General features: G+C 34.8%; 1 protein-coding gene across 1 annotated transcript; it reads right to left on the reverse strand.

Annotated features, from left to right (window-relative positions):
• Positions 1 to 191: 191 nt before the first annotated feature.
• On the reverse strand, positions 192 to 11229 carry Tsp_04251 (putative RhoGEF domain protein). Its single transcript, XM_003375017.1, has 19 exons — positions 11056 to 11229; positions 8598 to 8676; positions 8194 to 8277; positions 7995 to 8112; positions 7856 to 7946; positions 7026 to 7136; positions 6664 to 6780; positions 6440 to 6589; positions 6126 to 6365; positions 5264 to 5410; positions 4952 to 5146; positions 4575 to 4772; positions 2320 to 2514; positions 1773 to 2264; positions 1579 to 1671; positions 1401 to 1526; positions 806 to 1001; positions 637 to 742; positions 192 to 549 (listed from the first exon to the last, which is right to left on the reverse strand). Exons 1-19 carry the CDS (start codon positions 11227 to 11229, stop codon positions 192 to 194), a joined length of 3270 nt encoding a protein of 1089 aa, XP_003375065.1.
• Between the last annotated feature and the right edge of the window lie 823 nt (positions 11230 to 12052).

Raw genomic sequence — 12052 nt, forward strand, 5'->3', positions numbered from 1 at the left:
TCCATTCTTCGCCATCCATTGAATGTGGCGCAGTGTTTTTTCGAAATTAAACAACAAAACAAAAATTCAATTTATTCAAGAAAATGCAAAAATCAGCATAAAAATTGTTGTTGTCGTGGTTTTTTGTTTTCTTCTGGGCGAATTATCTTTTATTATTATTATTATTTCTATACAAGAGATGAGATGTGGTTTCAAAAACGAGACGCGGTGTAACCGAGCGAACTTGCTCTGCATTCGACCAGACGTTCAGTGCGCTGTTGCCGTTCTGAACATTCCGAAACAATCGACGGCTGGTTGGTGGCTTGTCTGTTCGCTTGTTCGCCTGCCGACAATTCTGAACGTAAAAATGGAAACGAACCCGTTGTCGTTCTGTATTCGGTTCGACTGACCACGTTCCAACGGTCTCTGTTTCTGGTGCCTTTTGCGGCGGGGTTTTGGGTTTTGTTGTTCTCCTCATCCGCTACCGCCGCCGTTCCACCAACGCTGCTCAGCAGGTTCAATTCCGAACGAGCAGAACCCAAACAAGTGGACGGATTGTTGTTCGAATCGCTGAAATCAACATCAGATCCTGTTGTTTGTTTCTTTTATGCTTCATTATTATTATTAGCATATTGCTTTGTTGTTTTATTAATTTACCTGACCAAAAGATCCGACTCGGAATGCCGTTTACGATCCAAATTACAGTAGCCTGCTTCGTTCGACGAATGCGAAGTCCAACTGATTGGACGTCGCATTCTTCCACCTGCAAACATCGAATATTACTGTACATTTTTTGTTTGTTTGTTTGTTTGCTTACTTTTTTTACCTGTCGAATCATCTGAAATTGATAGCAAGTGTTTGAGTTTGGCGACAAATTGGAAAGCGTTGATGTTGGTGTTGATCGACTGAAAAGTCAACACTTCCTGCTTGTTTTCGGTAATAATTTGAAATTTTTCTTGCTGTGCTGTACTGCTGCTGTTGCTTGTAGTTTTGATCACTTCGACATTTTCGATCATGTCGATCTGGAAATGAAAAATAAAAATCAACAAACCAACCGACAAAAAAACAACTACCAAAATCAAATGGATATTTTTTCAATGATACAGATATTTTATAGATATATTGGTTGGTTGTTTGTTTACTGGAAGTTCTTCTTTCACTTCGTAACATTCGTCAATGTGCGGTATGGAATTGCGACGACATTTGCACATCAGCATGACGGTCGAATACAAGAACACATGCCTCTGGCGGACTTTGCTGGCCCGTCGCATGCGCAACGGTGCTTTGTCGCCGGTTTTCTTGTTAAGCCACACACGGAAACGACCCTCCAACAATACGGCACCCAAACTCGACAAATCACCCTTCAAAGTATGGTTTTTTTTTCTTTTCATATTTCATTTTTCTTTTTCACAAAATCTTACAGTATATCCGACAATGTAGCCCTGATTCAAGCTGGCGTTCACTAGATGCAACAGTTCCAAAATTGCATTCAACGCTTGTTCAACTTGATCACTTCCTTCTGTCCTGTCGACGCTTCTTGCCAATTCCTATTATTTGAAGTTTTGGATTTGAGAAAAAAAAGGTTTTTTTCTTTCTTACTTTAAGCAACAATTGATATTTGGTGACTCGTTGAACAGGCTTGAGCAAATAAGCACTCAATGGCAAAGCATGACCAGCTCGATCTTGGCACATCTGAAAAAAAGTTGTTGAATGTGTGGACAAGAGAAGAAGAAAAATAAAATTACAACAGAACCACACCCATGGTTTGTGGGTGGAATGCAAAAATTGTTCACCTGCAAAAATGAATAACCTTCAGCACACTGTTTGAGCAAAGCCTCGCTGAGCGGTTTGTTCAGGCAGTAGGTGATGTAAATTTGAAAGTGATCAGTGTGGTCGAGAAACGTTCTGGCGATATTTCTGACGTTGCTTTCGGCGGCTTTCAGAGCCGGCAGAAATATTTCACTGTGGAAATTGTAAATTTGGTGCAAATTCCCGAACAGCACTTTCTGCTTGGACAGTAGATTGTTGGGAACGTAACGGCGTTGGTCGGCATCTTCGAACGCGTGAATGTAATACTTGACCACTGAACGTAGTTCGTCGACGTAATTCTGCTCCGTGCTGAGCAATTCGTTCAGCACAAATGACGAACGTTTCGAAGATTCAGCATTGAAAGTACAACTATTGTTGTCAACGTTCGCCTGCTGATCGTACGGTAATTCTGACCACAGGCTGCCTGGTGGCGGTGATAGCATTGCCAAAGCGTCGTCACTAGCATCGTCGGATAACTGGGAAGAAATTTTATTATTTGAAATTTAAAATAATCACGTCGCTTCAACATACTTGGCCAATGTCCGTATGGGATGAGTCACGCAGTGGGAGGTATCGATAAGTACAAGACAAAGGATTCGTTGCCTTTGCAGCGGTCATTTTGATCGGTTCAGAAAATGAACTGATTCGCGCTTTGCTCAACAGTCGTTTCAAAAATACACATCGACTTTCGCAGAGTTGTTTCACATCACTAACACGAGCATTAACCTGAAAAATCAAATGATCAAAAAAAGTGATAAATATATAAATCGGTTGAAAATTATCAATAGCTAAAAATTGCTGCAAATCAAATCGAAGCGTAATAATCAATATGAACGTTCAGAGTGGGAAATTTGGTTACAGAAGGAAAGATTGCTTTGCAATTGCAGTAAATATTAATCGATTTTCCTTTGAAAGCATGCCAATTGAAGTTGAACGATTGGATTGAAGTGGCGACGTTTGAGATGCCAAATACAACGACCAGATCGAATTATAACAATAGAATGAATGACGCGACAACGAGGAAACTTCAATTCATATTATTCGGCTAGAGCAGAATTTCCAATTGGTCACCAGCAAACCAATGACAAAATTAGCAAAGCAAAGCAGAACAGCCTATTATTATGAGCAATCAATGCAGAATCACTTGAGGATACTTACAATTTGAACCGTTTAAAAATAGTAAAATAAAAACTTATGATAAGCAAATAACAAAACAAAACAAAAAAAGAAATACCCATTTTCACTTTTCAATTTATGAGAATTGATCGAAAATTTATGAATAGAAAACTAAAGTATAAATTATCCCATAGCTAGACCTGAAATCTTCCAAATGACAGAATCAGGTCAACTGTGACAAAGAACTGAAAATAAAATATTCATAAAATTTCAGTGATTGCAAATTAAAAACTTCAAACTACTAATTTCTTGAAATATCGTTAATTTTTATTATTTTTCCCTTGACAAATACAAATGAATGATCAAAAAGAATTGCTGCTAATTGTTTCAGTAAAAAAACTCAAAACATCTAAATTCAGATGTAAAATATGATTAATAATTAGACCGACACAAATGTCAAATTCAACCTTGAAAATAAACCAGAAATATAGCATAATTAAGAAATTGAAAAGTCAAACTTATTCCACTTTCGGCACGGACGGGAAGATCAACTTTAAAAAACTGTAAACTATTTATACTCAAAAATTCATTATTGAAATTTTTTAATGAAATTTGTAAATGCAAAAAATTTTCGCAATAAATCAACTTTGAATCTTACTTCAACTCATCCTACAATTTGAAAATCCATAATTTTACATATGTAACAATATATTCAAGTAGTATTCTTCATACAGTATCCTATTTTTATAAAATTATTGTAAATATTAAAAAAATAACAGTCATAAAAACTAAAATAATAAAATTGATAAAAATATACCAGAATAATGATAAAATATGAATTAAATTTGTTTTTTTTAAGTTTGACATATTTTAAAAATTTTACTAATTTTCTCGTATTATTGTCAAAACCGAAAATTGTGATAAGCTGATAAAAGTAAACAAAACTATTTAATACGCTTTTTGAACATTTTATCAACCTCAACTGATAACTTAATGATCATTTGATCATCAAAATTGAATAAGTACAGTAACGATATGACAAATACGCAGCTACTGAAGTATCGACAGATTTCCCGCATCAAAAGTTGGTAAGTGCGATTATTATCATTATTATTATTTTGTGTACATATGTTGTAGAATATCTGTTAGATGAAACTGTTAGATTGATAAATAATAGGTTCATTTTTCATTTCGTATAGAACAATTGTGGATTATTTTTCAAATCTTTCTAACGAATAGAAATCAATTTTCTTCTGTCGATGTATCAGTTGACTTTTTAAATTAACTGTAAACTGTGCTATATTAGGCTATGAATAACCGTTCACTGTCGACTACTGGGATAGAAATGTGATATTTTGAAAATGGTCAGAATGATAGTTTCAAAATGACAATTTCTCTTGAATTTTACAAATTAATTATGGTTAAAAATTTTCAATTGTTCAAGTTTATCTTCATGAATTTTTTCATCTCCGAACTGTTAAATAATATTTAGGTGAATTTGATTTGAAAATTTTGATAAAAAAAACATTTAATTCGACGTTTGTTGCAACTTGAAGTACTGTATTAGAGTTTGAAAATGCAAGTTTGATTTTTCAGTTATTCAGCGAATGTTGGCTGTATTTTTTTGATATACTGATTTGTTTGATTAAGTTTGATAAAATATCATTTACCTGACTGAGAAGGGTTTTGGTGTCGTATGCACTGAGCAGAAGTAGAGAATCGGATGTGTCTAGGTCGAGGGTTAAGTCGTTGGACGAGCTGAGTAGATTTTGAATGCTGAAAAGCGATTCTTCGCATTGTCTGATGTCATCCAATTCCATTGTCATGTTAATCATAAGCTGCACGCCGGTGTTGCACCAGTGATTAGCCTACGGAAACGAAGCTTAGGTTAGAAGATGCAAACAGGATGTCTGTTCAGACTGAGCGATCATCCATCATTGCAGCATTGAGGAAAAAACAAGTTAATTCCGTTTTCACTAGCTCGTTAGCGGAAAACTAGCTACATTTGAATCAACACTCCAGTTTGTCTGGTCGAAATGGGCTTTACCTGACAAATATAGTCGTGTAGCTTTTTCACGTCGTGCAAAAAGCGCGAACGATTTTTCAAAGCTTGATCCAGTTGTTCAGTTAGCCGTTGCAGTTCTTGACATTTCGGCGTCAAGCTTCCAATAAGCTCTTTTTCTTCTGCCGCAATAAGCTGCTCTCCGCGAAGTTTCAAGCTGTTCGCAGCTTGCACATCCGCCTGGAAATGCAAAGCAAAAGCTTCATCTCTTATTATATGTACATGTATACAAAGCAACGATTGCAACAATGCTGTAGGCGGCTGTTTCAACAAATCCTACTGCTCAGCGAAGCTCACCTGCGTTTTCTCAGCGTAAATACGATATTCTTCAATAAGACGATCCACCTCGTCAATGGAGCACAGTCGACACTGGTCCCTTTCACCAGTTTCGAAATGAGGCCCAATGCGCAACTTTTCCAAATGACACAGGAAATTTGATTGTAGCTGTATAAAATGTTAACAATTTCATATTAGCCAAATGAAACGCGTATCTGGTACCAATTTTGTCATCGAAAACGCAAATAGCAAAAACCGAAACAAATAAAACTAGCATCGATTGACCCTCCCTGCCCAGGGACACGAAATGCAAGCAACAACCAAAAAATTTTATGTGCATGTGGGAAAAAATCTCTACGTCAGATTGTACAATCGAAACCCTCTCTACCATGTGAAATTACGCGAACGTTGCACATCCGTTATCGGCGGATGTATGCCGGTGGAGTTTTTCTACATAATGGATCAACTCAATTGCTGTACATAAATAATAATAATAATAGCAAGCTGAAAATTTGCTTCATGTCACTGTTGACCTTCATTTGTATTCCAATCCGAGGCTAGTAATGATGAGCACGGCAGAACGGAAACGACGATTTATTTGAATGAACGGAAATTTACCATCATTGCATGGTAAAAAAATAATAATAATAAGCTTGAAAAGTCACGTTGAAAGTATATATTTTACCACAAACAGAAATCATTTATAAAATGAATGGAATTCTTTGAAATGAAAAAAAAAGAAAAGAAAACGAAGAAGAAGAAGAATTTTCCCACAAATAGCTCAAGGTTATCAATTGTTACCGGACGAAACCGCATTTTAAAATTTTGCATTATCAAAGGAATTGATTTGTTTGTTTGTTTGTTTGTTTGTTGAATTTATTACCTTTTTGAAATCTTCTTCAAATTGACGCAACTGCAAACAGTGTTGAAGACGAAATTCATGGGTGGGCCAGAATTTGTCGAAGCGTTTTTCGGTATCTTCGAGCTGAAGCAACGTTCGTTGCACGCTGGTGACGTTGTGAACGCGGGTTGGGCTTAGCTGTTCGGCGTTGGGCTTGGTATCCGCTTGACGGACGCTTTTCAACAAGTCGAAACCCCGTCGAACGATGATTCGAAAGTCTTCCTGAAATTTATTCATTTGACCGCTTAATATGCAAAAAGAACATATTCAACATTTATCTATATGATAAATATTACTTTGATTGCATCGCGGTCCGCTTTTTGTGACGACAGTATGTTCGCCGTTGTTGAAGCATCGTTTGGTAATTCAGTTTCGCGTAAATTTTGTACAAATTCATCCAACGTACGGGCAATGCCTTCGGCACTGCAGCGGAGTCGTTCAATTTCCTTAAATTGAAATTATTCGTTTTATTTAAAAAGGAAATTTTTCAAAAATTTTCTCTTCTTGCTAAAATTTCTACCATTCGATGCTGCAACCATTCTAAATGATTGTAATGGAATGAACCGCAGAGGTCGTACGTTAAACAGCTTGGATTGACGTGTTGATGCAGTTCTGGTAATGAATTGCAAACGAAAGTCTGAAAGCAAAGCTTATTATTTATTACTCATGTTGTTATTGATTTCCGATTTATTTCAATAATCATCGATAGCATTAGTACAAAAGTACATCAATGTCAGACCAAATTGATATGTATATATGATTATTTGAAATAATTGTTTCATGAGTGAAAAATTATTAATTAATTTAAATTTGTTGAAATGATAATCATTATCTGCAAAATGCATTCATGCACACACATGCAGTTTGATGGATGTGTCTTACTTGCAAACGATTAACACCAGAGATGTGCTTATATCCAACTTCCAACGCGCGTTGTAAAACACCGTCTGGTTTGATCACGTAGACGAATCGTAGATTTCCAGGGAAAAAACTCTGTAAGAATAAAAGTTTTTTTTAAACTATAAAAACAAACAATGAAAAATACAAAGAACAAAATGTTCATAATGAAATAGATGGTTGTTGTGCAGTATGTGGTAATGTTTATGTTAATAGTTAATTTTTGCATTTACTACAAGTGGAAAGATTCTCATCAGTGTCTAAGTAGATCATACAGAACTGGTCAATGTGGACGATGAGCAGTCAGTCATTCTTCGCCTGCTCACGGTTCATCAGTTTGCGGGTCATGGAAATATTGCGCAACGAACTGAATGGAATTCCACCTTCCCAATGCTGATCGATGGACACTGGTTGGAGAAAAAAATGTTAAATTTATATATATTAGCAAAAAAACAGAACAGCAACATTAGCTGTTTTCCAAATGCTATGCTATAGAATTGTCAATGTGGGACTTCAACTGTAGCGTTCGTATTCTCTGGATATTTGGGTCAACGGAACAGCTTGCAAAGGTGCATATTTTTATTGGACCTTGAAAGTACAATTTAAACAAAATGGAAAGAAAGAAGAAATTTTATACTAAATAAACAGCAGGCAGTTATTTACTATTTACCATCTGTTGTCTAGTTGGCTAATTTTTTTTGTGAGGAAGAATAGCCATAAGATTTTGCAGTGCTATGATTGTTTGAGATGATTGAATTTGAAAAATCCAAGAAAGAAAAAATACATACAGAACAGAATCAAAATGACCATCTTACTGATAAATGTGAGAGTAATGTTTTCACAGATGCCCAACGATCTGTGCGTCTGTCAATGATGACGACAAAACCGAGGAAAATATCTTCTACCCTGAAGAAAGCATAAAAATTATTATTATTATTGTGGAAATTTTTATACTGTTCATACGGTTGTAAACGTGTCAAGTAGGTGATGAGAAGGCGATATTCCACGAATGGCAGATGTACGTGGCTATCAGGAAATGTGAGCACCGGGAAGCCTTGGTCAGTTTTGGCCCCTGTAAAATTAAAAGCATTTTCATTGTTTGATTATTTTTTCTTGCTTTTTAAATTTCAACTTGTTATTTTCTATTTCTTACCTGAGATGAAAGCATACCTAGTTACCAGCAGGTCTGATACTTTACGAATTTTTACGCGTTGATTGTCCACTTTCATGTATCCATCTAAATGTGGTGAAAGAAAAGATTTTTATATTCATAAACGTATGGATTTGAAAATTGAAATTTTTATCAAACAAAAATAATAATTAATATTAATAATTGATCATAATCATCATGGCCATTGTTGTATTATCATTATGCTAAATAGGATTTATATTTTAACTTACTGTTTTTTTTAATTTGAATGATCATCTCATTATTTGAAATTATAACACATTTCCTGTTGTATTATTTGTTGGATAAAAAGAATTGTGTGAAAATTTTACCCCAGTCGTCGCAGCTGCTGGTGGATGCGATACTTTCTGAATCGTGATACAACCAACCTGTACCATATTGAGAACTTTGAGATCGCGTCAACGCGCTCTGATAGCCGGATTCTTCCAGGTCAGAGCGGAGAATCTTCTGAAACAAGAATAATAATTATCACTTAACCTCGATAAAGGTGCAAATTGTATATAACTTTTGAGATGCGTATCACAGCAGAGTATTCAATCAAATAAACCAAATGCATCATTCCAACAACATACAGGGCGAATTGAAAAAAAAATATGTTGCAATTCACATTATTGGTAAATTAATAAACCGACTAGTGACAACAGCTGCATCATTTTTATTAAGCACGTTTTGCAACAACAACAACTGGTGAATTTCAAGCATTCATCTATTTCACATGTGTTTTGTTCTTCTTTTTTTTTAAATTAAAGTATGTATAATGAATTTGAAATTAGCAAAATTAATAATACTGATAATAGCATATGAAAATGAATTATAATTATACGCTTCATGTAGATTGCCCTTGTAGATGTGAAAGCAATTATTAAAACAACAGAAGTAAGCGCAGTTTGAAAATATCGAAGGAATTATTATTTTTTGATTTTTGAATTTCTTCTTCTTTTACAATATTTACCTGTTGATGATGATGATCATGATGATGAGGTTGCTGTTGTGCTTGTTCTTTGTCAACATCGTTGAATTGCAATGCATGTAATTGAACCGAAGCCATTCAGCAGGCTTGGTTGGTTGGATGAGTTGAAAAAATCGACTGCTTTTTCAATTTGCTGCCTGTATATTGAATAGTCAGTCGATCGGCAATGAAGAAGTATGATTATTTGCAAAGCACAATGAGCTCGGCAAAAGGAACGCTGAAGGCGAATAAGCAGGCTATGATCACTTTCGTGCTTAGCTATTTCGAAGCATTTGCTAAACTTTGACTCGGCTAGGCCATTGTTGTCATTCATCAATTTCGAATGGCAAAGAAAAACCTTCTCAACTATTATAGCTATAGTAATATTAGCAGTAGCAGCAACAGCAGCAGAAGCAGTAGTAATAGTAGTAGTAGTAGTAGTAGTGGTAGTGATGGCAGTTTTTGTTTAATTTGCAGTTGATTAACTTATATTTTATTTTTTGTTATAATTTTAATAATTATGAAATTATTTTCACGATTCAAAATTTGAAAATTTCAATTAAATGTGAAAATGAATTAGTCGTGTTATTTATTTTTCAATTTTGCAAGAAAGCTTGGCAATATTTTCCGGATATTGTTGAAATTGTGTATTTACTGATCAATATTAAAAATGATTAATTTCAATATTGAACTGTGATGATTTTATTCACATGGAAACGACGTCAGCAAAATGATTTTCTCTCTACCCAAATCGTTCACCTTTACACGCAAGCAAATTGTTGATTTATTAAACATATTTATTATTTTTTTGAAATTACTTCATGCGCCACTTTTTACATTCTTTCGAAAACTTTTTTCCATTATTGCATTGAAAAGCAAAGGAAATTGATACATTTAAATTTTTTTTAACTTCAAATATTCTTCTTTCGATCATGCTATATATGCTTTGAAGTGAAATTGCCCCTTTTCTAATTTAACTGAGCAACGTAATTTTGAAGTCAAAAAAATAATTATTATATTCACTGTAGTCTATTTCAACTAATGATAATGATGCTAACTGCTGATCATCTGGTTAAGCGAAAGATTTTTTTTCGCCCTTCACCTACTTAACGAACTGAAAAATATTGATTTTCAAGTATTTTTATTATACAGTAATCTGAATATTCTTTTCAAAGATTTGTTAGTGAAAAAAATAGAAGGAATTCATTTTTATCATTTTTTCAAATTTCAATCTGATCCGTGCATTGTGAGATCACAGATCGAATAAAACGGGGAAATTAGTCCGTATGATTTTTCTCTACAACAGCTGAATGCATTGAACTGTGCAAGTGAGTAAAAAAAAGAAATAATACAAATTCCGGTGCTACAGTTTCTTTTTTCATTTCTCTAAATGGAATAAAAATTCACTCTATTAATATTTTAATTATTTTTTAAATTGTTTTATTTTTCATTTAACATAAACGAGAAAGTGACAATGAGAATAGCGAAATGACCGTGTGAAATTTTTACTTAGAGATGATGGTACTGTTGACTGATTGATTTTAGCCGTTGCACATTGGTTGGCCTATTTTGGTGACGTGACTTATTTAGCCTTGTATTATTATTATTTGAATTTTATTCGAGATTCATTCCAAATGTTCGTCTCATTAGAAGAGTAAAATTGTACTTTGATGAATTCAGCTGCATATGATGTTGGTGAATAGTATATATGATCAAAAAAAGACAACATTATTAGCTATTTTCCAATTTCTGTGCTATTATGTATAATCATTAATGTGAGGTTTCAACTGTAGCGTTCGTATTCAGACAAATTTTGTGGAAAAAAGTCCATAACAGGTTAATTATAATCTCATTACAGTAGGAAAATGTAAGCTCACTTTTAATATTTGAAGATCGTAGTCGTAATCGTAGTGGTACGAGGCGCTTGGCTCTTGTTGTGAGAATCGGCTGCTTGGTGATTTGCTTGTAGTATTTTCCATATTTTGTTGCTTTTGTAATTGAGAAAATGGTCGTTTCCAAAAATGAACGCTAAATTGAGATCTAGTCGCCATGAACGAATGTTGTTATGGAAACGGCCTTCTGAGGTAAAAAGGGCTAGGTGTCAATCTGGCTGGCCGGCCGGCCGGCTGGCTGATTGTGTAAATGCTTTCATGGGGCCAACGGCGGGCATAAGCTGCAGACGACAAGCTTGCAACGCTTCACGTCCTATCGAGCTCCGCCGCTTCTTCGTTGCATTTTCGCTGCACTGGTGCTGCGTCTGTGTTGGTTATTGATTTGCATCAGCTTTGCGGTGCAAGTTGTCGAGTCTTGTCGTTTTCATTCACTGCCCAATGGGACGCGCAAAGTGTTCAGTGCCGACAAACCGACAGCCCGGGATATGCCTAATCTTCGCCTGCTTGCTTCTTCTTCTTCTTCTCATTGGCTATTACATTGATCTGATCTTTCCATTTTGCCATTGTTGCACACGCTAATATAACATTTTCATTTTAAAGAAATATCGTCGAAAAAAAACAGCAATGCGACTTGTAGTGGAATAATTTTTTTTCTATTCAGAGGGAAAAAACGTCATATTTGTATTTGTTCAATGGATGAATTTTAATTATGTAATTTTTATTCAGTTCAGAACCCATCACTGACGAGTAATTTTGGAAAATTGATTTTTTACTAACGTGATCAATTTATGGGATGTTAATGAACGCTAGTCGTGCGCTGCTTGACATCCCCTTTCAAATAAACAACATTTCTGTTTCAAACTAGGCAGGCTATATTTTCTCCTTTTTCTATTGTCATTTTTATTCAATTTCTACATTTCATGAATTATCATTAATTGAGGGGAGGGGGAGAGATGGGTTTATTTGTTTTTCTGTTTAAAAT

Source organism: Trichinella spiralis (genome assembly GCF_000181795.1).
Source record: "Trichinella spiralis strain ISS 195 chromosome Unknown Scfld5, whole genome shotgun sequence".
NCBI lineage: Eukaryota > Metazoa > Nematoda > Enoplea > Trichinellida > Trichinellidae > Trichinella > Trichinella spiralis.

Coding starts and splice junctions, on each gene's coding strand:
- Tsp_04251 (XM_003375017.1), bottom strand. CDS start 11,229: ATGGCGACTAGATCTCAATTTAGCGTTCATTTTTGGAAACGACCATTT. Junction 8,677..11,055: donor ACGATCTTCAAATATTAAAA/GTGAGCTTACAT, acceptor TTCTTGTTTCAG/AAGATTCTCCGCTCTGACCT. Junction 8,278..8,597: donor AAGTTCTCAATATGGTACAG/GTTGGTTGTATC, acceptor CACCACATTTAG/ATGGATACATGAAAGTGGAC.